At 52.2% G+C, this 25,985-nt stretch overlaps 1 protein-coding gene across 1 annotated transcript in view; it reads right to left on the reverse strand.

Annotated features, from left to right (window-relative positions):
* Window positions 1-25,985, reverse strand: part of LOC137325560 (pre-B-cell leukemia transcription factor 1-like) — a 678,362-nt gene that overhangs the window by 39,816 nt on the left and 612,561 nt on the right. The window contains exons 8-9 of the mRNA XM_067990804.1: window positions 18,002-18,114; window positions 1,309-1,398 (exon numbers count right to left, since the gene is read on the reverse strand). Coding sequence (XP_067846905.1) covers window positions 1,309-1,398; window positions 18,002-18,114 — 203 coding nt within the window. The remainder of the gene's footprint in view (window positions 1-1,308; window positions 1,399-18,001; window positions 18,115-25,985) is intronic.

Genomic DNA, 25,985 nt, shown 5'->3' on the forward strand with positions numbered 1-25,985 from the left:
CCCGCCGGTCACAGTGTGTGTGTGTGTGTGTGTGTGTGTGTATGTGCGTGTGTGTGTGTGGCTGGCCTGCTCTCTCAGGCTGCTGTCACACCCACTGAGAGGTGGGATACATGATCTGAGAAATGAAGTTTGATTGCTGTCCTCTTTGGAGCCAGGACTCTGGCTGTCTCTGTCGTATCAATTTTCCCCTGCACCACACAGCTTGTCGCAGTGAATTTACATGCCCACGCAGCACAGGCAGTGCAGCAAACCGCAAGGAGAGAAGACGACCTCCGTGCTTTTTGTTTTGTATGGGAGCAGCACGGTGGTTATTTTTAGAGCGTTCGAGCGGTGATGGAGGGGGAGGCGAGGAAGGTCGTCGTCGGGAGGGGGGGGGCGGGGGGGATGTGTCGTGGTTTTTTTTTGACCCAGCAGGCTTCAGCTAGCAGGCCTTGGTGACACACGGGGAATGGAGATTTCGGCCCTGCAGCCGACCAGGCGTCACCTGCCTCTCTCCGCTCGGGCCTGCCGGCGTGCGCTTGCCGACGCTGACTGCATCTGACAAGCGGGACACGTCAGCTGCCTGGCTTCGTTCCCCCCGCTCGCCTCCCTCACCGCCCCGCCACCCTCCCCCGCACTCGGCAGAGCTAATCCGTGCCGTCGGCGAGCTCTCTTTGACCACTGGCACCAATCGTCCGACTGGGCTGATCTGGGTGATGTGACAAGTGGGGTCTCCGAAAGGTAACATTTCTGCCCTAAAGCTTGGAAATAATGAGAAGACAGAGACAAAGACAGAGATAGGAATAAATAATAGACCTAATAGAGATCTTTAAAACGACGAAAGGGTTTGATAGGGTAGACGTGGAGAAGATGTTTCCACTTGCGGAGGAGACTGGAGCTGGGCGGGGGGGGGGGGGGGTGGGGGGGTCATAAATATAAGATAGTCACTAATAAATCCAATAGGGACAAATTGGATAGCTCTTTCAGAGAGCCGGCATGGGCGCGATGGGTCGAATGGCCTCCTTCTGTGCTGTAACATATTATGAATTTAGCAGAAGCTTCTTTACCCAGAGAGTGGTTAGAATGTGGAACTCACTACCACAAGGAGTAGTTGAGGCGAATAACATGGATGCATTTAAGGGGAAGCGAGATAAACACATGAGGGAGAAAGGAATGGAAGGATATTTTGATGGAGTGAGATGAAGAGGGGTGGGAGGAGCATAAACACCGGCATAGATCTGTTGGGCCGAATGGCCTGTTTCTGTGCTGTAAATTCTGTGTAATTCTATATCACTCTATGTATATAGAAGGAGGAGACTGGTTTCTTACATTCAGGGCCTGCGGACTGTACATGCGGCCCGATCCCAGACCGTCACTGTATCCGCCTGTCTGGTTGATGACATGGCGCAGCGAGTCCACCTGGAAAAGAAACAACAGGCCGGGTCGCACTGTTAGACCATGCTCTGTTTCCTGGTGGAGGAAGGGGTTGCCAACCCTCCAGGATTGCTCTGGAGTCTCCAGGGATTGAAGGTTGACCCAGGACACTATCGCGAGCAAAAGAAAAACTGGGGAAAAAAATCACAGGGGCTTTAAGAAAATGGTGTTATTTCTTTCATTTTCTTTGAACACTTCTGTTTATTCGTTATAGAAGTATTGGTAATGGAGGAGAGAAAAGGTTGTTTGATTATTGGGAGACGGGAGGCCTCGTGATGAAACCTCCAGGAATACGTCCAGCCAGAGTTGGCGACTGTGGGCGGAGGGCACCTGGTGCCCGACCTCGCTCCGCAGTGGGGGGGGTCCTTACCGGGGTGGGGGCCCGGGAAGTGGGCAGTCAGCACCACAGGGGGTACATCATGGGCACAGAGGGGGGGTTCGCTGCCTTATGATCTTTCCCCACATCTCCCCCACCCCGCGATAGATCGCGGCTGTGAAATGGTGGGCTCCCCGCCTGGCTGCCCCCTCTCCCTGCACGGGGGGGGGGGGAATGTGTTGGTCAGGGCAGTATTGAGGCACACAGATCGGAAGGACTCTTTGCTGGAGCTCTGCTCTGTGCCGAGTTAACCAGTGACAGAGTAAAGGCTTCTCAGCTGGCCCCAGTGACCACCACCCCCCCCCACCAACTTCCTGGGCTCAGGAGGGGGAGCAAACTATCAGCCAAGGCTCCCCACTATCCTGTTAAGTACCCTGCCAGAAAGGCAAGATAATGCTGGAATTCTGGAAAGTTGCAGTGGGTGGAGTCTCCTCTTCATTGGGGAGACCTAAAGGCAGATTGGGAGATCGCTTTGCTGAACACCTCTACTCTGTCCGCAAGCTTGGCCCTGAGCTTCCAGTCGCTTGTCACTTTAATTGCCCATCCCACTCCCACTCTGATCTCCCTGTCCTCGGCCTCCTACACTGTTTCAATGAAGCTCAACGGAAGCTCGAGGAACAGCACCTCACCTTTCTACTTTACAGCCCTCTGACCTTAATTGTGACTTTAATAACATCAGACCTTAACTACAGCTCACACTCCCTCTTCGGCAGGAAGTGCTGGCTGGCAATGTGGGATGAGTGTGCCGGTATTGGCGGGGATGGGGGAGGGGTGCAGATTGGTTCTGGGGGGGGGGGGGTACTTACGTTGCTGGTCGGGTGGGGTGCACGCTTGGTATCAAACTGCGTTTCTCTTCTACCAGATTCCTGGGCCAATGTGTCCGTTTTTAGCACTTCCTAATCTACTTACCAATCCCTCGTCAGCCCCTCACATACTCTCTGTGCCTCGTATAGGTCACTTAGCTCTCATTCGACCTCCTACACTAGTATCACTGCTGCCACTAAACCATCTCCTGTTTACCATGTCAGCACTTTCCAGGTCATTGTATTTCTTTCCCTGTGTGTGTGATTGTCTTGTTTTTTCACCACCCACACCACCCCCACCCCTTCCTCCTTCAGGTTGTACAGATCTCTGGTCAGACCCCATCTGGAGCACAGCGTTCAGTTCTGGGCACCGCACCTCAGGAAGGATATATCGGCCTTGGAGGGGGTGCAGCGCAGATTCACCAGAATGATACCGGGGCTAAAAGGGTTAAATTATGAGGACAGGTTGCATAGACTGGGCTTGTATTCCCTTGAGTTTAGAAGATTAAGGGGTGATCTAATCGAGGTGTTTAAGATGATTAAAGGGATTTGATGGGGTCGATAGAGAGAAACTATTTCCTCTGGTGGGGGAGTCCAGAACAAGGGGCCATAATCTTAAAATTAGAGCCAGGCCCTTTGGGTTGGTGTCAGGAAGCACTTCTTCACACAAAGGGGAGTGGAAATCTGGAACTCTCTCCCCCAAAAAGCTGTGTATGCTGGGGGTCAATTGGTGGGGATCAATTGGAGCTTTCAATACTGGGATCGATAGATTTTGTTGGGTAAGGATATCAAGGGATAGGGAGCAAAGGCAGGTAAATGGAGTTGAGGTGCAGATCAGCCATGATCTAATTGAACGGTGGAGCAGGCTCGAGGGGCTGAATGGCCTCCTCCTGTTCCCATCTTCCTTTTCAAATGCTGTTCATCTGTAACATCTTCCCGTTCTGATGAATGGGCCGTGGGCCGAGTCCGTTTCTCTCTCCACAGATGCCCCCTGACCTGCTGAGTTTGCGGCAGTTTTTCTGATCTTTGCTGGAAAGCGTGCCTGATGGGGGGATCGGCCTCAGCTGCGATGGCCCCGTGTGGTCGGGTAACACGCTGTCACTCGCCGCCCAGACCCCGCGTGGTCGAGGGCGAGGGAGGTACGGGAGGGAAGCTGAGGCCCCTGGCACTGTCCCCTGGTGCGTGGCAGCGCCCTCAGGAGAGGCAGGGACCAGGAAAGCCGAAAGAGATAAGATGCCGATCGATGAGTCCAATTGGAAGGTTGGGGTAGGGTTGCCAACCCTCCTGGATTGCCCTGGAGTCTCTGGGAATTAAAGATTAATCTCCTGCACACATGGGGTTCTGGGTAACAACAAGAACAACTTGCATTTATATAGCGCCTTTAACGTAGTAAAACCTCCCACGATGCTTCACAGGAGCGATCATCAAACAAAAATTTGACACTGAAACACGTAAGGAGATATTAGGACAAGTGACCAAACGCTTGGTCAAAGGGATAGGTTTTACGGAGCATCTTAAAGGAGGAGAGAGAGGCGGAGAGATTTAGGTACAGAATTCCAGCACTTAGGACCGAGTCAGCTGAAGGCCGCCAATGGTGGAGTGATTAAAATCGGGGATGCACAAATGGCCAGAATTGAAGGAACGCAGAGATCTCGGAGGGTTGTGGAGCTGGAGGAGGTTACAGAGGGGCGAGACCATGGAGGGATTTGAACATGAGGATGCAAATTTTAAAATCGAGGCTTAATCTCTCGTTGCAGGATGGTCAGGCCTTTCTTGAGACCTCAGCACGAGGCCTACTGAGGGCCTATGGGTCATAAATCTTAGGGTATCCCAGGAACGCCCCTCAGGCATGCCCTCTTGATTTTAGTGGGGGGCCGGATGGAAGACATCCCTCAGCGGAAAATTGTGGAACGGGAAACAGAGAAATAAATAGAAGTTATGACACAGAAACAGGCCATTTGGCCCAAACAGTCTGTGTTGGTGTTTAACCTCCACATGAGAAAATAGTTTTAAGCACATATACCCACCCTGTTCCCATATCCCTTCATCCCCCTATCCAATCTAATCTTCAATGTTGACATAGTTTCTGCCTCAACCTCTAACTCGAACTCTAACTTTGGAAGTGAATTCCACAGCCTCACAGCTCTCTGTGTGAAGATACATTTAATCTTGTATCTATTGCCTTCGTTCGTGGTCCCTCAATGACTGGAAAGATGGGGCGGAACCCCAGAGGAACCATTCGCTCCGTGGGCTCGATCCGTCCCAGATCCTCCCAGGAGCCCAGCTGGCTGTGTGTTCCAGTAACAGCCCAGGCTACAAGGTGGAGACCCGTCTGAAAGATTCACATACAGCGTCTTCACATCCACGTGTGCGTGGCTCAGTGGGTAGCGCTCGTGCCTCGGAGTCAGAAGGTCGTGGGTTCAGGCCCCACTCCAAGAAACTTGAGCCCATAATCCAGGCTGACCACTCCGAGTGCAGTACTGAGGGAGTGCTGCACTGTCGGAGGTGCCATCTTTCAAATAAGATATTAAACCGAGGCCCCGTCTGCCCTCTCAGGTGGATATAAAAGATCCCATGGTGCTATTTTGCAGAAGATCAGGGGAGTTCTCCCATTGTCCTGGGCCAATATTTATCCCTCAACCAAGATCACTAAAAACAGATGATCTGATCATTATCACGTTGCTGTTTGTGGGATCTTGCTGTGCGCAAATTGGTTGCTACATTACAACAGTGACCACACTTCAGAAATATTTCATTGGCTGTAAAGCGCTTTGGGACGTCCTGAGGTGGTGAGAGGCGGGATAGAAATCCAAGTCTTTCTATTTCTGGCCAGGTAAGATGGTTGACTCAGGTAGGACCATGCAGCAAAGAAACATGGCCTCTGGTGCAGCTATTTCCTCGCCTGATTGGTGATGTGGAGGGGAAGAGGAATTTTTGACAGAGAACTTTTGAATTGGCTGTCGGCCTTTCCCAGGAGGATGGGGGAGGGGGGGGGGGGAGATGGTTGATGTTCCCAGTGGGGTGCGGAGGAGGGGGTGGGGGGGGGAGGAAGGAAGGATTGAAGGGGGGCCCAGCAGATATTAACCCGGGGCCTTTCCTCCTGTAAACGTAGACAAGTCGGGCCTGCTTGCTTTGGGAAGGCTGGGAGACTTTGAGGTGATATTGAGGCTGTGGAAAGGGAGCAGAGGAGGGCCCCCAGACTAATTCCCAGTTTAAAGCTAAAAGCTAAAAGAGCTGGGACTCTACACTTTCGAGAAGCGCAGGCTTAGGGGTGATCTGATCGAGGTTTATAAGATGATGAAAGGAATAGATCGAGTTCAAGTTGACAGTTTGTTCCAATTAAACAGGTTAAGGAGGACCAGGGGTCCCAATTTTAAGTTGTATAAGGCCAGTTCTAGGTTAGATGTCAGGAGGTGGTTCTTTTCCCAGAGAAGAGTGGACCTCTGGAACAGGCTGCCGGCTCGTGCGGTGGACGCTGATTCGCCAAATTCCTTCAAGCTGGACCTGTTTCTGGCTGGAGCGAAGATCAACTCTTACAAAAGGTAGGTAATTTCATACATAGAATTATCAGGACCAGAGTGATCTCCTGAACTAGTTTCGATCGCCAAAGGGGGGGGTCGGAGAGGAATTTCCCAGATTTTTCTCCCCCCTGAATTGGCCTGGGTTTTTATCTGGTTTTTTCGCCTCTCCCAGGAGATCACACGGTTTCGGGTGGGGCGGGGAGTGTATATATTGTAATAAACAAAGTATCACAATTGTGTGGGCCAGGCTGGATAGACCAAAGGGGCTTTTCCTGTCCGTCATTGTTCGTACGTTTGACTCAATGGCTTTCAGGATTGCAAAAGGGGATTGACAAAGGTGGATATGGGCCAATGGCTTCCTGTGGTGAGGGGCTCAAACCCCGAGGAGACACGAGTTAAAAAAAAACGATGAAGTTGGTAGAGACGACAACAACAATAACAACAACTCGCATTATATAACACCATTAACGTAGTGAAACATCCCAAGGCACTTCACAGGAGTGTGATCAGACAAAATTTGACACCGAGCCATGTAAGGAGATATTAGGACAGGTGACCAAAAGCTTGGTCAAAGAGGTAGGTTTTAAGAAGCGTCTTAAAGGAGGACGGGGAGGCGGAGAGGTTTAGGGAGGGAATTCCAGAGCTTAGGGCCCAGGCAGCTGAAGGCACGGCCGCCAATGGTGGAGCGATGAAAATCGGGGATGCGCAAGAGGCCAGAATTGGAGGAGCGCAGAGATCTCGGAGGGTTGTAGGGCTGGAGGAGGTTACAGAGATAGGGAGGGGCGAGGCCGTGGAGGGATTTCATAGAATCATAGAAAGGTTACAGCATGGAAGGAGGCCATTCGGCCCATCGAGTCCGTGCCGGCTCTATGCAAGAGCAATCCAGCTAGTCCCACTCCTCCGCCCTTTCCCCGTAGCCCTGCAAATTTTTTCCTTTCAAGTACTTATCCAGTTCCCTTTTGAAGGCCAAGATTGAATCTGCCTCCACCACCTCCAGAATTCCAGATCCTAACCACTCGCTGTGTAAAAAAGTTTTTTCTCATGTCACCTTTGGTTCTTTTGTCAATCACCTTAAATCTATGTCCTCTGGTCCTTGACCCTTCCGCCAATGGGAACAGTTTCTCTCTATCTACTCTGTTTAGACTTTTCATGATTTTGAACACCTCTATCAAATCTCCTCGCAACCTTCTCTGTTCCAAGGAGAACAACCCCATCTCCTCCAGTCTATCCACGTAAATAAAGTCCCTCCTCCCTGGAATCATTCTAGTAAATCTCTTCTGCATCTTCTCTAAGGCCTTCACATCTTCCCTAAAGTGCGGTGCCCAGAACTGGACACAATACTCCAGTTGTGGCCGAATCAGTGTTTTATAAAGGTTCATCATGACTTCCATACTTCTGTACTCTGTGTCTCTATTTATAAAGCCCAGGATCCTGTATGCTTTTTTAATCACTTTCTCAACCTGCCCTACCACTTTCAACAATGTGTGCACATATACGCCCAGATCTCTCTGTTCTTGTACCTCTTTTAGAGTTGTGCCCTCTAGTTTATATTGCCTCTCCTCGTTCTTCCTACCAAAATGTATTACTTCGCATTTTTCTGCATTAAGTTTCATCTGCCATTGTCCGCCCATAACACCAGCCTGTCTATATCCTCTTGAAGTCTATCACTATCCGCCTCACTGTGTACGACCCTTCCAAGTTTTGAGTCATCTGCAAATTTTGAAACTGTGCGCTGTACACCCAAGTCCAAGTCATTCATATATATCACGAAAAGCAGTGGTCCCAGCACCGACCCCTGGGGAACATCTCCCTCCAGTCTGAAAAACAACTGTACACAACTCTCTGTTTCCTGTCCCTTAGCCAATTCTGTATCCATGTTGCTATTGTCCCCTTTATTCTATGGGCCGCAATCTTGATGATAAGCCTATCGTGCGGCACGTTATCAAACGCCTTTTGAAAGTCCATATACACCACATCAATTGCATTGCCCTCATCTACCCTCTCTGTTACCTCATCAAAAATCTATCAGGTTAGTTAAACACGATTTGCCTTTAACAAATCCGTGCTGGCTTTCCCGAATCAATCCACCCTCGTCCAAGTAACTGTTAATTCTGTCCCAGATTATGGTTTCTAAAAGTTTCCCCACAACTGGTTAAACTGACTGGCCTATAGTTGCTGGGTTTATCCTTACACCCTTTTTTGAACAAGGGTGTAACATTTGCAATTCTCCAGTCCTCTGGCACCACCCCCATATCTAAGGATGTTTGGAGGATTATGGCCAGTACCTCCGCAATTTCCACCCTTACTTCCCTCAGCAACCTAGGATGCATCCCATCCGGACCGGGTGACTTATCTATTTTAAGTACAGCTAGCCTTTCTAGTACCTCTTCTTTATCAATTTTTAGCACATCCAGTATCGCAGCTATGTCTTCCTTTACTGAGACTCTGGCAGCTTCTTCCTTGGTAAAGACAGATACAAAGTACTCATTTAGTACATCGGCCATCCCCTCTGCCTCCGTGAGTAGATCTCCTTTATGGTCCCTAATTGAGCCCACCCCTCCTCTTACTAACCGTTTACATGCCTGTAGAAGACTTTTGGATTCCCTTTTATGTTGGCCGCCAGTCTATTCTCATGCTCTCTCTTTGCCCCTCTTATTTCCTTTTTAATTTCCCCTCTGAACTTTCTATATTCTGCCTGGTTCTCACTTGTGTTATCAACCTGACATGTATTATACGACCCTTTTTTCCATTTAATCTTACTCACTATCTCTTTTGTCAATCCAGGGAGCTCTGGTTTTAGTTGCCCCACCTTTCTGCCTCATGGGAATGTGCCGAGACTGTACCCGAACCATCTCCTCCTTAAAAGCCACCCACTGTTTAATTACAGTTTTCCCTGCCAATCTTTGATTCCAATTTACCCGGGCCAGATCTGTTCTCATCCCATTGAAATTGGTCCTCCTCCAATTGAGTATTTTCACTTTAGAGTGGTCCGTGTCCTTTTCCATAGCTATTCTAAACCTTATGATACTATACCAAATAGATTTTGTCCTTGACCTCTCCAGGTCATCCTCTCTCCTCCTTTCTTTCCTTCCCTAAGTTTCCTGAACACCTTGTATCCAGGAATATTTAGTACCCAATCCTGCCCTTTTATGAGCCAGGTCTCTGTTATCACCACAGTATCGTATTCCCACGTGCCTGCAGCTCACCAACCTTGTTTACCACGCTTCGTGCATTTACACACATGCTCTGCAAACCAGTCTTAGACTTTCTTGTGCTCTGTCTGAGTCTGATCCCACCTAATACTGTACTACTACTGGATGAGAAGACAAGGATGAGAAGGGAGGGAAGGTGGAAATGATTTTGCTCAATGGTAATGGAGGTGGGCATAAGTTACCCGGCATGGACATTGAAGCAGACAGTGTGATGGATGCAGGAGACATTGGTAGGGTGGTAAATAGCGAGGAGGATAGCCTCAGTCTGCAGGACGATATAGATGGGTTGGTCAGATGGGCGGAACAGTGGCAAATGGAATTTAACCCGGAAAAGTGCGAGGTGATGCACTTTGGAGGGACTAACAAGGCAAGGGAATACGCAATGAATGGGAAGACCCTAGGCAAGACAGAGGGTCAGAGGGATCTTGGTGTGCAAGTTCACAGATCCCTGAAGGCGGCGGAACAGGTAGATAAAGTGGTAAAGAAGGCATATGGGATACTTGCCTTTATTAGCCGAGGCATAAAATATAAGAGCAAGGAGGTTATGATGGAGCTGTATAAAACACTGGTTAGGCCACAGCTGGATTACTGTGTGCAGTTCTGGTCGCCGCACTACAGGAAGGATGTGATCGCTTTGGAGAGGGTGCAGAGGAGATTCACCAGGATGTTACCAGGGCTGGAGCGCTTCAGCTATGAAGAGAGACTGGGAAGATTGGGTTTGTTTTCCTTGGAGCAGAGGAGGCTGAGGGGGGACATGATTGAGGTGTACAAAATTATGAGGGGCATAGATAGGATGGATACTAAGGAGCTTTTTCCCTTCGTTGAGGGTTCTATAACAAGGGGGCATAGATTCAAGGTAAAAGGCGGGAGGTTTAGAGGGGATTTGAGAAAGAACTTTTTCACCCAGAGGGTGGTTGGAGTCTGGAACTCACTGCCTGAAAGGGTTGTGGAGGCAGGAACCCTCACAACATTCAAGAAGCATTTGGATGAGCACTTGAAATGCCATAGCATACAAGGCTATGGACCAAATGCTGGAATATGGGATTAGATTAGACTGGGCTTGATGGCCGGCGCGGACACGATGGGCCGAAGGGCCTCTATCCATGCTGTATAACTCTATGACTCTATGACTCTATGACATTCCGACACGTCCCGTGAGAAGTGGTATAGGGAGAAGGTGAGTAGGTGGGGTCAATCTATTGGGAACGGGATAGTGTTGTTGGACCTGATGTCCTTTCTCATGGATTTGGCAAATTAAAATGAGGAGATGACATGAATCAAATCATCCCTTAGGTCAGTGGGCATCAAAATGGGCATTCAACTGGCCCTTCCTCACAACCACCACTGCCCTTTCCCAATAGAGCAGAATGGTACAGCAACAGTCCAGAAGTATCTGTTCCAGTATTACCCAACCCGGAACTGGGCAGCAAGAGTGTGATTGAGCAATTGGTGTAGATCTGTGGTGGTGGTGAGGGAGTCGCAGAAAGTCACGTCTCCTGAGCACATTCCTCGCTGTTACACTGCTGGTTCCAAAAACCACCTGCTCCGGGACCCCCTTCTCTTGTTTTTTTGCCTGTTGTCTCTCAGTCCGTTCTCCTCACCCAAAGCCGCTGACTGCTTGCAGGGGCTGCGCTCAATTTGCCCATCACCATGCCCAAGTGGCCACTAATCATTACAGGTATTCTTTTTTATTCATGGGATGTGGGCGTCGCTGGCGAGGCCAGCATTTATTGCCCATCCCTAATTGCCCTCGAGAAGGTGGTGGTGAGCCGCCTTCTTGAACCGCTGCAGTCCGTGTGGTGACGGTTCTCCCACAGTGCTGTTAGGAAGGGAGTTCCAGGATTTTGACCCAGTGACGATGAAGGAACGGCGATATATTTCCAAGTCGGGATGGTGTGTGACTTGGAGGGGAACGTGCAGGTGGTGTTGTTCCCATGTGCCTGCTGCCCTTGTCCTTCTAGGTGGTAGAGGTCGCGGGTTTGGGAGGTGCTGTCGAAGAAGCCTTGGCGAGTTGCTGCAGTGCATCCTGTGGATGGTACACACTGCAGCCACTGTGCGCCGGTGGTGAAGGGAGTGAATGTTTAGGGTGGTGGATGGGGTGTCAATCAAGCGGGCTGCTTTGTCCTGGATGGTGTCGAGCTTCTTGAGTGTTGTTGGAGCTGCACTCATCCAGGCAAATGGAGAGTATTCCATCGCACTCCTGACTTGTGCCTTGTAGATGGTGGAAAGGCTTTGGGGAGTCAGGAGGTGAGTCACTCACCACAGAATACCCAGCCTCTGACCTGCTCTTGTAGCCACAGTATTTATATGGCTGGTCCAGTTAAGTTTCTGGTCAATGGTGACCCCCAGGATATTGATGGTGCGGGATTCGGCGATGGTAATGCCGTTGAATGTCAAGGGGAGGTGGTTAGACTCTCTCTTGTTGGAGATGATCTTTGCCTGGTGCTTGTCTGGCGCGAATGTTACTTGCCATTTATCAGCCCAAGCCTGGATGTTGTCCAGGTCTTGCTGCATGCGGGCACGGACTGCTTCATTATCTGAGGGGTTGAAAATGGAACTGAACACTGTGCAATCATCAGCGAACATCCCCATTTCTGACCTTATGATGGTGGGAAGGTCATTGATGAAGTAGCTGAAGATGGTATGGCCGAGGACACTACCCTGAGGAACTCCTGCAGCAGTGTCCTGGGGCTGAGATGATTGGCCTCCAACAACCACTACCACCTTCCTTTGTGCTAGGTATGACTCCAGCCACTGGAGAGTTTTCCCCCTTATTCCCATTGACTTCGATTTTACTAGGGCTCCTTGGTGCCACACTCGGTCAAATGCTGCCTTATGTCAAGGGCAGTCACTCTCACCTCACCTCTGGAATTCAGCTCTTTTGTCCATGTTTGTACCAAGGCTGTAATGAGGTCTGGAGCCAAGTGGTCCTGGCGGAACCCAAACTGAGCATCGGTGAGCAGGTTATTGGTGAGTAAGTGCCACTTGATAGCACTGTTGAAGACATCTTCAATCACTTTGCTGATGATTGAGAGTAGACTGATGGGGCGATAATTGGCTGGATTGGATTTGTCCTGCTTTCTGTGGACAGGACATACCTGGGCAATTTTCCACATTGTCGGGTAGATGCCAGTGTTACAGTTGTATTGGAACAGTTTGGCTAGAGGCGTGGCTAGTTCTGGAGCATAAGTCTTCAGCACTACAGCCGGGATGTTGTCGAGGCCCATAGCCTTTGCTGTATCCAGTGCACTCAGCCGTTTCTTGATACCACATTGAGCGAATCGAATTGGCTGAAGACTGGCTTCTGTGACGGTGGGGATATCGGGAGGAGGCCGAGATGGATCATCCACTCGGCACTTCTGGCTGAAGATGGTTGCAAATACTTCAGCCTTGTCTTTTGCACTCACATGCTGGGCTCTGCCATCATTGAGGATGGAGATGTTCACAGAGCCTCCTCCTCCCGCTAGTTGTTCAATTGTCCACCACCGTTCATGACTGGATGTGGCAGGACTGCAGAGCTTTGATCTGATCCATTGGTTGTGGAATCGCTTAGCTCTGTCTATAGCATGTTGCTTCCTCTGTTTAGCATGCATGTAGTCCTGAGTTGCAACTTCACCAGGTTGGCACCTCATTTTTAGGTACACCTGGTGCTGCTCCTGGCATGCTCTTCTACAATTCTCATTGAATCAGGGTTGATCCCCTGGCTTGCTGGTAATGGTAGAGTGAGGAATATGCCATGAGGTTACAGATTGTGCTGGAATACAATTCTGCTGCTGCTGATGGTCCACAGCGCCTCATGGATGCCCAGCTTTGAGCTGCTAGATCTGTTCTGAATCTATCCCATTTAGCACGGTGATAGTGCCACACAACACGTTGGATGGTGTCCTCAGGGTGAAGATGGGACTTCGTCTGCATGAGGACTGTGCGGTGGTCACTCCTGCCAATACTGTCATGGACAGATGCATTTGCGACAGGTAGATTGGTGAGGACGAGGTCAAGTAGGTTTTTTCCTTGTGTTGATTCACTCCTCACCTGCTGCAGGCCCAGCCTGGCAGCTATGTCCTTCATGGAGGAGGACTGATTCATCAGCTGAGGGAGGACGGTAGGTGGTAATCAGCAGGAGGTTTCTTTGCCCATGTTTGACCTGATGCCGTGAGATTTCATGGGGTCCGGAGTCAATGTTGAGAATTCCCGGGGCCACTCCCTCCTGATTGTATATCACTGTACCGCCACCTCTGGTGGGTCTGTCCTGCCGGTGGGACAGGACATACCCAGGGATGGTGATGGAAGAGTCTGGGACATTGGCTGAAAGGTGTGATTCTGTGAGTATGGCTATGTCAGGCTGTTGCTTGACTAGTCTGTGGGACAGCTCTCCCAGTTTTGGCACAAGTTCCCAGATGTTAGTGAGGAGGAGTTTGCAGGGTCGACTGGGCTTGGTTTGCCTTTGTCGTGTCCAGTGCCTAGTGTTATTCAATCATGGGGAGCCTCACGGCTGAGCCAATCTTGCCTTCAGTTCCACGTCCACTCATGTGCTTTGATAGGGTGACTGGTAGTGATGGGGAGCAGAACCCTCTCCTCCCCACCCCCCCGCCACCTGGCTGATTTCTTGTCTCCCTGACATATGGGCACTGAGGCCAACTCTGCAGACGTACTGCCACCTCTCACTGTAACCCAGTGTGTGAGACAGCTCCTCACCGTAACAGAGACTGTGTAGACACTGTGTGTGCGACTGCCCCTCACTGTGACCGATACAGAAACTCTATAAACACCCCAGGCCCAATCAGGCCGGGCCGCTCCTACAGATGGATCATTTCGGCCCTTAGTTGCCGTGGAGGTGGGGGAGGGGGGGTAGTTGGGCGGGGGGGGGTGGAAGTGGGATGTGTGTGGAGTGGGGGGTGCGAGGGTAGCCTCAGTCTCAAGGGGCTGTTATGGACACACAGCAGCTGGCCTCTTCCATGATCCTGCCACTGCTTCCTCTGGTAGGGGAATCTGGTGGGGCCAATGGAAGAATTTGGCTGCAGGTCACCTTACAGCAGGTGGCACAACCCTCGCTCACATCTTCCTCTGCCAGTACCACTTCTCTGCCAGACTGGAGGACAACGTGCCGATGCCAGTAGATGGGGGTACCAGTCCACGGGCACAGAACATCTCTGCAGTCTGATCTGCCTGGCCTATCCCCATTGTGTTCAAAATGATGAAGGGCTTTGATAGGAGTAAATAGGGAGAAACTGTTCCCATTGGCAGGAGGGTCGGTAACCAGAGGACACAGATTTAAGGTGATTGACAAAAGAACCAGAGGGGAGATGAGGAGAATTGTTTTACGCAGCGAGTTGTTATGATCTGGAATTCACTGCCTGAAAGGGCGGTGGAAGCAGATTCAATAATAACTTTCAAAAGGGAATTGGATAAATACTTGAAAAGGAAAAAATTTGCAGGGCTGTGAGGGAAGAGCAGGGGAGTGGGACTAATTGGATAGCTCTTTCAAAGAGCTGGCACAGGCACGATGGGCCGAATGGCCGCCTTCGCCGTACGATTGTATGATTGGTCCTCCTCTTCTTCCTCCAAAAAGCACATGTAAAGGGGGGAACCCAATATTGCAGTCATTGTAAAAACCAACCGCAGTGTCCCAAACATTGGCACAAAGGCTCCTGACCGCCCAACGCCCGGGCACAAGAAAATAAAAAACAAAGTCAAAGACAAGAGGTGTAACATAGCCTCCAAACACTCCCACCGATCTTCATATCAAGCTCCTTAAATCCACTTCTGTAAACAGTGGAGTGGCCAGCAATTCTGGGTGGAAAGGTAAATCAGGCAGCAGCACAAAGGACGCCATTACTTTATTACGGCCTCACTTTCACACAACTCCCTGACTGGGCACGCCCGAGGGCACTGGAAAATCCTACAGCCAAAACTGCATGCGGCATGAAATGGGCACAGGGAGGGCTTCACTCATCTCCATTCTTTGTTTCTTCTGTTTGGTTTAGACCCGTTTTCTCATGAGTGTGTGACTGGGGTCGCCAACCCTCCAGGATTGCCCTGGAGTCTCCAGGAATTAAGATTAAACTCGTGGACGCTGCCGCGAGCAAAAAAAAAAGCCCGGGAGAAAAATCACAGGTTGTGTTTTAAAAAATTTTTCTTTGAACGCTTTTGTTTGTTGTTTCCAAAAGTACCGGCGATGGGGGAAGTAAGATTGTTTGACTGGGGTGGGATGGTTGGAGGCGGGAGATCATGTGATGAAACCTCCAGGAATACGTCCCAGCAGAGTTGGCAACCCTGTGTGCGACAGTCCTTCGCTGAGGTGGAATCTGTGTGCAACACCCTCGCCGGAACATGGCGGCCGTGTACCTCAGCTGCTGCCGGGCAGCTCGGACAGGGATGAAGGACTGGATTGCAAGGTCCTGCGTTTTAAAAGGATGACGAAAGCTCTGTATCGCACTGTCCAACGGAGCGCAGTTTTACAATCGAGGTATCGGGCAGGTGCGTTAACAACGGCTCACGTTGTAATAGTCCCTGCTACGGCACACATTGGGGAACAAAAAGGGAGCAGTGCGCTAACTGATAAGGAAATCTGCTGGGAATTCAGCAATTCCCTCCGGAATGCTTTACTCTTGCTTCCAGCTGAGTTCCTGCTATTTGTGAAGAGCTGACACAGAAATCGTAAGCAAAGGGAAGAAAGCTCATTCAGGGGTGGGGGTCGCCAACTCTGGTTGGGTGAATTCCTGGAGGTTTCATCACATGACCCCCCCTGCCTCGAACGACCCCGCCCCCACACGCTCCCGCCATTGGTCCATCCTCCTGGCGCACTGCCTTCTCACGGCCAATTGGAAAGGGAACAGACTCTTTGTTAGCCCGTTGGATTAATCCTGACAGTTAGTGAACCAGACTTTATTCCCCCATCACCAATATTTTTTATAACTAATAAAAGAAAGCGTTCAAAGAAATTGAAAAACAAACAATTTGGTTTATTGTCCCGATGATTTTTCTCCCAGGCTTTTTGCTTGCAGCAAGGTCCTGGAGATTTATCTTCAATTTCTGGACACTCCAGGTCAATCCTGGAGAATTGGCAACTGTATTAAGGGCTTGTTAGCATTCAAGAAAGGTGACAGTTCCAATGTTAATTTGTGAATAGAATGTGGGACGTATTCTCCTCAATGTGTACGGTCATAGTTAATTAATTGGCCTTATCAATCAATGATGGTTTAGCTCAACAACTTCCCTTTAACCGTACACGGACACAGGGTAAAATCTAGCCCCAGGTCTCAGCAGGCCTCAATAATTCAGGGTGGCTGCTTCCCGAGGAATGCCGGTAATTATCCCGCTGTCAATTCTGACCCAACCTCCATGAGCACATGTACCCACCCCCACCCCCCATAGTCAGTCACGGCCATGCAGTCAGGTGTCAGTCCTGACTCTCACCTCTGAGTCTGAAGGTTGTGCTTTGAAGCTCTATTCCAGAGATTTGAGCCCATAATCCAGGCTGACACTCCCAGTGCAGTACTGAGGGAGTGCTGCACTGTCGGAGGTGCCGTCTTTCAGATGAAATGTTAAATCGAGGCCTCTCAGGTGGATGTAAAAGATCCCATGGCACTTTTTCAAAGGAAAGCAGGGGAGTTCTCCCCGGTGTCCTGGCCAATATTTATCCCTCAACCAACATCACTAAAACAGATTATCTGATCATTTATCACATTGCTGTTTGTGGGATCTTGCTGTGCGCAAATTCACTTCTGCGTTTCCTACGTTACAACAGTGACTACACTTCAAAAGTACTTCTTTGGCTGTAAAGCTCTTTGGGATGTCTTGAGGACTTGAAAGTCGCTATAAAAATGCAAGTCTTTCTCATTCTCTGTAAACCCTACAGACCAAGGGTATCTGTTATTCTTTATATGAACTACCCGACCCCTTGATTAGATTCCAACTCACTCCAAATCCCTCCATGGCCTCGCCCCTCCCTATCTCTGTAACCTCCTCCGGCCCTACAACCCTCCGAGATCTCTGCGCTCCTCCAATTCTGGCCTCTTGCGCATCCCCGATTTTCATCGCTCCACCATTGGTGGCCGTGCCTTCAGCTGCCTAGGCCCTAAGATCTGGAATTCCCTCCCTAAACCTCTCCGCCTCTCCACCTCTCTCTCCTCCTTTAAGGCACTCCTTAAAACCTACCAATCTTTTGGTCACCTGTCCTAATATCTCCTGATGTGGTTCGGTGTCAAATTTAGTTTGATAATCGCTCCTGTGAAGTGCCTCGGGACGTTTTACTACATTAATGGCGTTATATAAATGCACGATGTTGTTAAATGTGTTACAGCCTTTGTGTTTTACACCCTCCCCTCATTTTCCCATCCTCCTCCTCTCCTGGAGGCCCAGGTGCTTGGCAGCTTACGGGTGCCATGGGGCCTTGGCCGTCGTCTCCAGTACCTCGCCCGTGGGCGAGGGGTGGCTGGCTATTCGACCACGGAGGGCATCGCGGCCGAGCCTCATCCACCGCTCACGTAGCAGGGGAGTTCTCCCCGTGGTCCAGGCCAATTTCTAGTTGGGTTCGTTGGATAGTGATCGGGAACAGGAACCCCTGGCTCGTGCCATTTTTGCCCCCTCTCCCTCCAGTTTCTACGTACAATGAAAGACAGGAGATCCAAACCATTTCCGTATGTTTGTTTTAAAGCAGTTGCTGTGGTGTCCTACCTGTGACTGCACATTGGCTCCGACCTGGGCTCCCTGGTAGGAATCACCGTTCAGCGCCTGCATGCTCATGTACAGCTCTCCTGTGCTAGCCAGGTTGTATGAAGCAGAGGAACCTGCAAAAGATCAAAATTTGCACCTAAGTGACCAGACCGTAGCAGCTCTCTCTCTCTCACTGAACCAGACCGTAGCAGCTCTCTCTCTCTCACTGAACCAGACCGGAGCAGCTCTCTCTCTCTCTCACTGAACCAGACCGTAGCAGCTCTCTCTCTCTCACTGAACCAGACCGGAGCAGCTCTCTCTCTCTCACTGAACCAGACCGTAGCAGCTCTCTCTCTCTCACTGAACCAGACCGTAGCAGCTCTCTCTCTCTCACTGAACCAGACCGTAGCAGCTCTCTCTCTCTCACTGAACCAGACCGGAGCAGCTCTCTCTCTCTCACTGAACCAGACCGTAGCAGCTCTCTCTCTCACTGAACCAGACCGTAGCAGCTCTCTCTCTCTCACTGAACCAGACCGTAGCAGCTCTCTCTCTCTCACTGAACCAGACCGTAGCAGCTCTCTCTCTCTCACTGAACCAGACCGGAGCAGCTCTCTCTCTCTCACTGAACCAGACCGTAGCAGCTCTCTCTCTCTCACTGAACCAGACCGTAGCAGCTCTCTCTCTCTCACTGAACCAACAGCCTAGGGCTTAGGCAGCTAAAACCACGTCCAACGGTGGGGTCTGATACAGAGGTATCAGCCCCAGGGCAGGGGTGTGAGCGGCAGGAGAGGGGCGGGAGGGGCAGGAGAGGGGCGGGAGGGGCAGGAGAGGGGTGCGAGGGGCAGGAGAGGGGCGGGAGGGGCAGGAGAGGGGCGGGAGGGGCAGGAGAGGGGCGCGAGGGGCAGGAGAGGGGCGCGAGGGGCAGGAGAGGGGCGCGAGGGGCAGGAGAGGGGCGTGAGGGGCAGGAGAGGGGCACGAGGGGCAGGAGAGGGGCACGAGGGGCAGGACAGGGGCGCGAGGGGCAGGAGAGGGGCGCGAGGGGCAGGAGAGGGGCGCGAGGGGCAGGAGAGGGGCATGAGGAGCACGAGGGGCAGGAGAGGGGCGCGAGGGGCAGGAGAGGGGCGCGAGGGGCAGGAGAGGGGCGGGAGGGGCAGGAGAGGGGCATGAGGAGCACGAGGGGCAGGAGAGGGGCGCGAGGGGCAGGAGAGGGGCGCGAGGGGCAGGAGAGGGGCGCGAGGGGCAGGAGAGGGGCACGAGGGGCAGGACAGGGGCGCGAGGGGCAGGAGAGGGGCGCGAGGGGCAGGAGAGGGGCGCGAGGGGCAGGAGAGGGGCGCGAGGGGCAGGAGAGGGGCGGGAGGGGCAGGAGAGGGGCGGGAGGGGCAGGAGAGGGGCGCGAGGGGCAGGAGAGGGGCACGAGGGACTGGAGAGGGGCACGAGGGGCAGGACAGGGGCGCGAGGGGCAGGAGAGGGGCGCGAGGGGCAGGAGAGGGGCGCGAGGGGCAGGAGAGGGGCGCGAGGGGCAGGAGAGGGGCGGGAGGGGCAGGAGAGGGGCGGGAGGGGCAGGAGAGGGGCGGGAGGGGCAGGAGAGGGGCGGGAGGGGCAGGAGAGGGGTGCGAGGGACTGGAGAGGGGCGCGAGGGGCAGGAGAGGGGCGGGAGGGGCAGGAGAGGGGCGCGAGGGGCAGGAGAGGGGCGGGCGGGGCAGGAGAGGGGCGGGAGGGGCAGGAGAGGGGCGGGAGGGGCAGGAGAGGGGCACGAGGGGCAGGAGAGGGGCGCGAGGGGCAGGAGAGGGGCGCGAGGGGCAGGAGAGGGGCACGAGGGACTGGAGAGGGGCACGAGGGGCAGGAGAGGGGCGCGAGGGACTGGAGAGGGGCGGGAGGGGCAGGAGAGGGGCGGGAGGGGCAGGAGAGGGGCGGGAGGGGCAGGAGAGGGGCACGAGGGGCAGGAGAGGGGCGCGAGGGACTGGAGAGGGGCACGAGGGGCAGGAGAGGGGCGCGAGGGACTGGAGAGGGGCGCGAGGGGCAGGAGAGGGGCGGGAGGGGCAGGAGAGAGGCGGGAGGGGCAGGAGAGGGGCGGGAGGGGCAGGAGAGGGGCACGAGGGGCAGGAGAGGGGCACGAGGGGCAGGAGAGGGGCGCGAGGGGCAGGAGAGGGGCGTGAGGGACTGGAGAGGGGCACGAGGGGCAGGAGAGGGGCACGAGGGGCAGGAGAGGGGCACGAGGGACTGGAGAGGGGCACGAGGGACTGGAGAGGGGCACGAGGGGCAGGAGAGGGGCACGATGGGCAGGAGAGGGGCACGAGGGGCAGGAGAGGGGCGCGATGGGCAGGAGAGGGGCGCGAGGGGCAGGAGAGTGGCACGAGGGGCAGGAGAGGGGCGCGAGGGACTGGAGAGGGCCACGAGGGGCAGGAGAGGGGCACGAGGGGCAGGAGAGGGGCGCGATGGGCTGGAGAGGGGCACGAGGGGCAGGAGAGGGGCACGAGGGGCAGGAGAGGGGCGCGAGGGGCAAGAGAGGGGCACGAGGGGCAGGAGAGGGGCACGATGGGCTGGAGAGGGGCACGAGGGGCAGGAGAGGGGCACGAGGGGCAAGAGAGGGGCGCGAGGGGCAGGAGAGGGGCGCGAGGGGCAGGAGAGGGGCATGAGGGGCAGGAGAGGGGCATGAGGGGCAGGAGAGGGGCACGAGGGGCAGGAGAGGGGCGCGAGGGGCAAGAGAGGGGCACGATGGGCTGGAGAGGGGCACGAGGGGCAGGAGAGGGGCACGAGGGGCAGGAGAGGGGCACGAGGGGCAGGAGAGGGGCGCGAGGGGCAGGAGAGGGGCACGAGGGGCAGGAGAGGGGCGGAGGGGTGTGAGGAGCGTGAGGGGCAGGAGAGGGGCACGAGGGGCAGGAGAGGAGCACGAGGGGCAGGAGAGGGGCGCGAGTGGTGCGAGGGGCGCGAGTGGTGCGAGGGGCGTGAGGGGCAGGAGAGGGGCGCGAGGGGCAGGAGAGGGGCACGAGGGGCAGGAGAGGGGCACGAGGGGCAGGAGAGGGGCGCGAGGGGCAGGAGAGGGGCGGAGGGGTGTGAGGAGCGTGAGGGGCAGGAGAGGGGCACGAGGGGCAGGAGAGGGGCACGAGGGGCAGGAGAGGGGCACGAGGGGCAGGAGAGGGGCACGAGGGGCAGGAGAGGGGCACGAGGGGCAGGAGAGGGGCACGATGGGCAGGAGAGTGGCACGAGGGGCAGGAGAGGGGCACGAGGGGCAGGAGAGGGGCACGAGGGTTGTGAGGAGCGCGAGGGGCAGGAGAGTGGCACGAGGGGCAGGAGAGTGGCACGAGGGGCAGGAGAGGGGCACGAGGGGCAGGAGAGGGGCACGAGGGGCAGGAGAGGGGCACGAGGGGCAGGAGAGGGGCAGGAGGGGCAGGAGAGGGGCACGAGGGGCAGGAGAGGGGCACGAGGGGCAGGAGAGGGGCACGAGGGGCAGGAGAGGGGCACGAGGGGCAGGAGAGGGGCACGAGGGGCAGGAGAGGGGCACGATGGGCTGGAGAGGGGCACGAGGGGCAGGAGAGGGGCACGAGGGGCAGGAGAGGGGCACGAGGGGCAGGAGAGGGGCACGAGGGGCAGGAGAGGGGCACGAGGGGCAGGAGAGGGGCGCGAGGGGCAGGAGAGGGGCACGAGGGGCAGGAGAGGGGCGCGAGGGGCAGGAGAGGGGCGCGAGGGGCAGGACATACAGTGCCTTTAAAATAGTACAGACATTCAGTGCAACGACTGAGAGTTTTGACTCTGATTGTATTCTCGCCGAGGAACTGCATCATTTCAATGGAATCTCTTTCTGATCACAGCCAGCGATCTCTACACGGTCACATAGCAACAGTTTTTTGCATGTTGTGCAAGACCTGAGAAAAATAACCCAGACTCTTGAGCTCTCCTTTCCTCTGCCTACCCCCGTTGAATAGCTCCTCAAGGCACTGATCCATTCTGAGTATAGTCTCACGGGTGCCAATATCCCTCTGGGATCTCAACCATGCTTCATATCTGGACCAGGCAGCAAAGCAGCAAGTGAACCAAATACAGGGAGATCTGGATAAAGTGGGGATTGGGCTGACAAGTGGTAAATATTGTTTAATGTAGAAAAATGTACAGCGATGACACTGGGGAAGGAGAATCAGCAGGTGCACAGAGGACTGGGGGGGATACATAGCGCTAGAGTAAAGAAGAGTTCAGAAATAGGAGGGATCAGACAGGGAGCAAATGCGAGGCAGACTAAGATGAATTTGGAAAGCATGTGCATGTAGTGTGGTAAATAAGGTCGGTGAGCTGCAGGCTCAAGTCGCCACATGGGACTATGATACAGTGGCAATAACAGCGACCTGGCTCAAAGAAGGGAGGATTGGGTACTTAATATTCCTGGCTACAAGGTATTCAGGAAAGATAGGGAAGGAAAGAAAGGAAGGGGTGGCAGTATTGATGAAAGAAACTAATGTCGCCCTGGAAAGGGATGATATAATTAAGGGGTTAAAGACAGAATCTACTTGGCTAGAATTAACAATAGAGGAGCTATTACACTACTGGGTGTATACTACAGGCCACCAAATAGTGAGAAGGAGATAGAGGAGCAAATTTGCAGGGAAATTACAGAAAGATGCAAGAACTATAGAGTAATGATAATGGGGGACTTCAATTATCCCAATATAGACTGGGATAGCAACAGTGTAAAGGGCAAAGAGGGGGAGGAATTCCTGAAATGTGTGCAGGAGAACTTTCTGGAACAGTGTGTTTCCAACCCAACCAGGAAGGAAACGGTACTGGATCTAGTTCTGGGGAATGAAGTGGGGCAGGTGGAGCATGTTTCAGTGGGGGAGCATTTGGGGAACAGTGATCATAATATCATTAGGTTTAGAATAGTTATGGAAAAGGACAAGGAAAAATCAAATGTGAAAATACTTAACTGGAGGAGGGCTAATTTCAGTGAGTTAAAAGGGGATCTTGCCCTGTTGGTTTGGAATCAGAAATTATTCGGCAAAACAGTAATTGAACAATGGGAGGCCTTCAAGGAGGAGATGGTTTGGGTCCAGAGTAGACACATTCCCACGAGGGGGAAAGGGAGGGAATCCAAAGCTAGAGCTCACTGGATGACCAAAGATATAGAGATTAAAATTAAACAGAAAAAGGAGGCTTATGACAAATGTAAGGTTCATAATACAGTCAAGAACCAAGCTGAATATAGAAAGTACAGAGGAGATCTAAAAAGGGAATAAGAGGGGCAAAGAGAGAGTATGAGAATAGATTAGCAACTAACATAAAAGGGAATCCAAAAGTCTTTCATAAAATTATAAATAGTAAAAGGGTAGTCAAAGGAGGGTGGGAGCGATTAGGGACAAAAAAGGAGATCTCCTATAGAGGCAGAGGGCATGGCGAGGCAATAAATGATTACTTCACATCCGTCTTCACTAAAGAGGATGCTGCCAACGTCACAGTAAAGGAGGAGATAGTAGTGATACTGGAGAGGATAAAAATAGATAAAGAGGAGGTACTTAAAAGATTGGCAGAACTCAAAGTGTAAAAGTCACTCGGTCCGGATGGGATACATCCTCGGTTACTGAGGGAAGTAAGGGTGGAAATTGTGCAGGCTCTGGCCACAATCTTCCAATCCTCCTTAGATATGGGGACGGTGCCAGAGGACTGGAGGATTGCAAATGTTACACCCCTGTTCAAAAAAAGGGGAGAGGGATAAACCAGGTAATTACAGGCCAGTCAGCCCAACGTCGGGGGTGGGGAAACTTTAAGAGAAAATAATCCGGGATAAAATGAATTGGCACCTGGAAAAGTATGGGCTAATAAATGAAAATCAGCACAGGTTTGTTAAAGGAAAATCATGTTAGACTAACTTGATTGAGTTCTTTGATGAAGTAACGGAGAGAGTTGATGAGGGTAGTGCGGTTGATGTTGTGTATGTGGACTTTCAAAAGGCATTTGATAAAGCACCACATGATAGACTTGTTCACAAAATTAAAGCCCATGGGAATAAAGGGACAGTCGCAGCATGGATATAAAATTGGCTAGGGGACAGAAGGCAGAGAGTAGTGGTGAATGGTTGCTTCTCAGACTGGAGGGAGGTATACAGTGGTGTTCCCCAGGGGTCAGTATTAGGACCACTGCTCTTTTTGATATATATTAATGACCTGGACTTGGATATAGAGGGTATAATTTCAAAGTTTGCAGATGACACGAAACTTGGAAATATAGTAAACAATGTGGAGGATAGTAACAGACTTCAGGAGGATATAGACAGACTGGTGAAATGGACAGACACATGGCAGATGAAATTTAACGCAGAGAAGTGTGAAATGATACATTTTGGTAGGAAGAATGAGGAGAGGCAATATAAACTAAATGGTACAATTTTAAAGGGGGTGCAGGAACAGAGAGACCTGGGGGTGCACGTACAGGAACAAGTTGAGAAGGATATTAAAAAAGCATATGGGATTCTGGGCTTTATTAATAGAGGCATAGAGTACAAATGCAGGGAAGTTACACTAAACCTTAATAAAACACTGGTCAGGCCTCAGCTGGAGTATTGTGTCCAATTCTGGGCACCTCACTTTAGGAAGGATGTCAAGGCCTTAGAGAGGGTGCAGAGGAGATTTACTAGAATGGTGGCAGGGATGAGGGACTTCAGTTATGTGGAGAGACTGGAGAAGCTGGGGTTGTTCTCTTTAGAACAGAGAAGATTAAGGGGAGATTTGATAGAGGTGCTCAAAATCGATTTTGACAGAGTAAATGAGGAGAAACTGTTTCCAGTGGCAGAAGGATCGGTAACCAGAGGACACAGATTTAAGGTGATCGGCAAAAGAGTCAGAGGAACACCAGGAAACATTTTTTATGCAGTGAGTTATGATGATCTGGAATGCACAGCCTGAACGGGTTGTTGAAACAGATTCAAGAACAACTTTTGAAAGGGAATTGGATAAATACTTGAAGGGAAAGAATTTACAGGGCTATGGGGAAAAAGTAGGGGAATGGGACTAATTGGATAGCTCTTTCAAAGAGCCAGCATGGGCACGATGGGCCAAATGGTCTCCTACTGTGCTGTGTACCTACTATGATTCCATGATACTGTGAAGCAGAGGAATTATAAGGTGATTAAACTACAGGATGCATCGCTGGAGAGGGATCTCGGGCACTGGTGAATAGATTGTTGAAATCAGCAGAGCAGTGTGACTCAGCGATAAAGCAAACAAGATCTTATGGTGTTTAGCCATGGTAATAGAGTGTAGGGTGGGTAGATGGCTGAGTGTACATGGTGTGTGGAGGGAGATTAAATGGGTGGTAGAGTCCATGATAGGGGAGAGTGTACATGGTGTGTGGAGGGAGATTAAATGGGTGGGTAGAGTCCATGATAGGGGAGAGTGTACATGGTGTGTGGAGGGAGATTAAATGGGTGGGTAGAGTCCATGATAGGGGAGAGTGTACATGGTGCGTGGAGGGAGATTAAATGGGTGGGTAGAGTCCATGATAGGGGAGAGTGTACATGGTGTGTGGAGGGAGATTAAATGGGTGGGTAGAGTCCATGATAGGGGAGAGTGTACATGGGGTGTGGAGGGAGATTAAATGGGTGGGTAGAGTCCGTGATAGGGGAGAGTGTACATGGTGTGTGGAGGGAGATTAAATGGGTGGGGAGAGTTCATGATAGGGGAGAGTGTACATGGTGTGTGGAGGGAGATTAAATGGGTGGGGAGAGTTCATGATAGGGGAGAGTGTACATGGTGTGTGGAGGGAGATTAAATGGGTGGGTAGAGTCCATGATAGGGGAGAGTGTACATGGTGTGTGGAGGGAGATTAAATGGGTGGGGAGAGTCCATGATAGGGGAGAGTGTACATGGTGTGTGGAGGGAGATTAAATGGGTGGGTAGAGTCCATGATAGGGGAGAGTGTACATGGTGTGTGGAGGGAGATTAAATGGGTGGGTAGAGTCCATGATAGGGGAGAGTGTACATGGTGTGTGGAGGGAGATTAAATGGGTGGGTAGAGTCCATGA

The sequence above is a fragment of the Heptranchias perlo genome, chromosome 9, assembly GCF_035084215.1.
Source record: "Heptranchias perlo isolate sHepPer1 chromosome 9, sHepPer1.hap1, whole genome shotgun sequence".
NCBI classification, from domain to species: Eukaryota; Metazoa; Chordata; class Chondrichthyes; order Hexanchiformes; family Hexanchidae; genus Heptranchias; species Heptranchias perlo.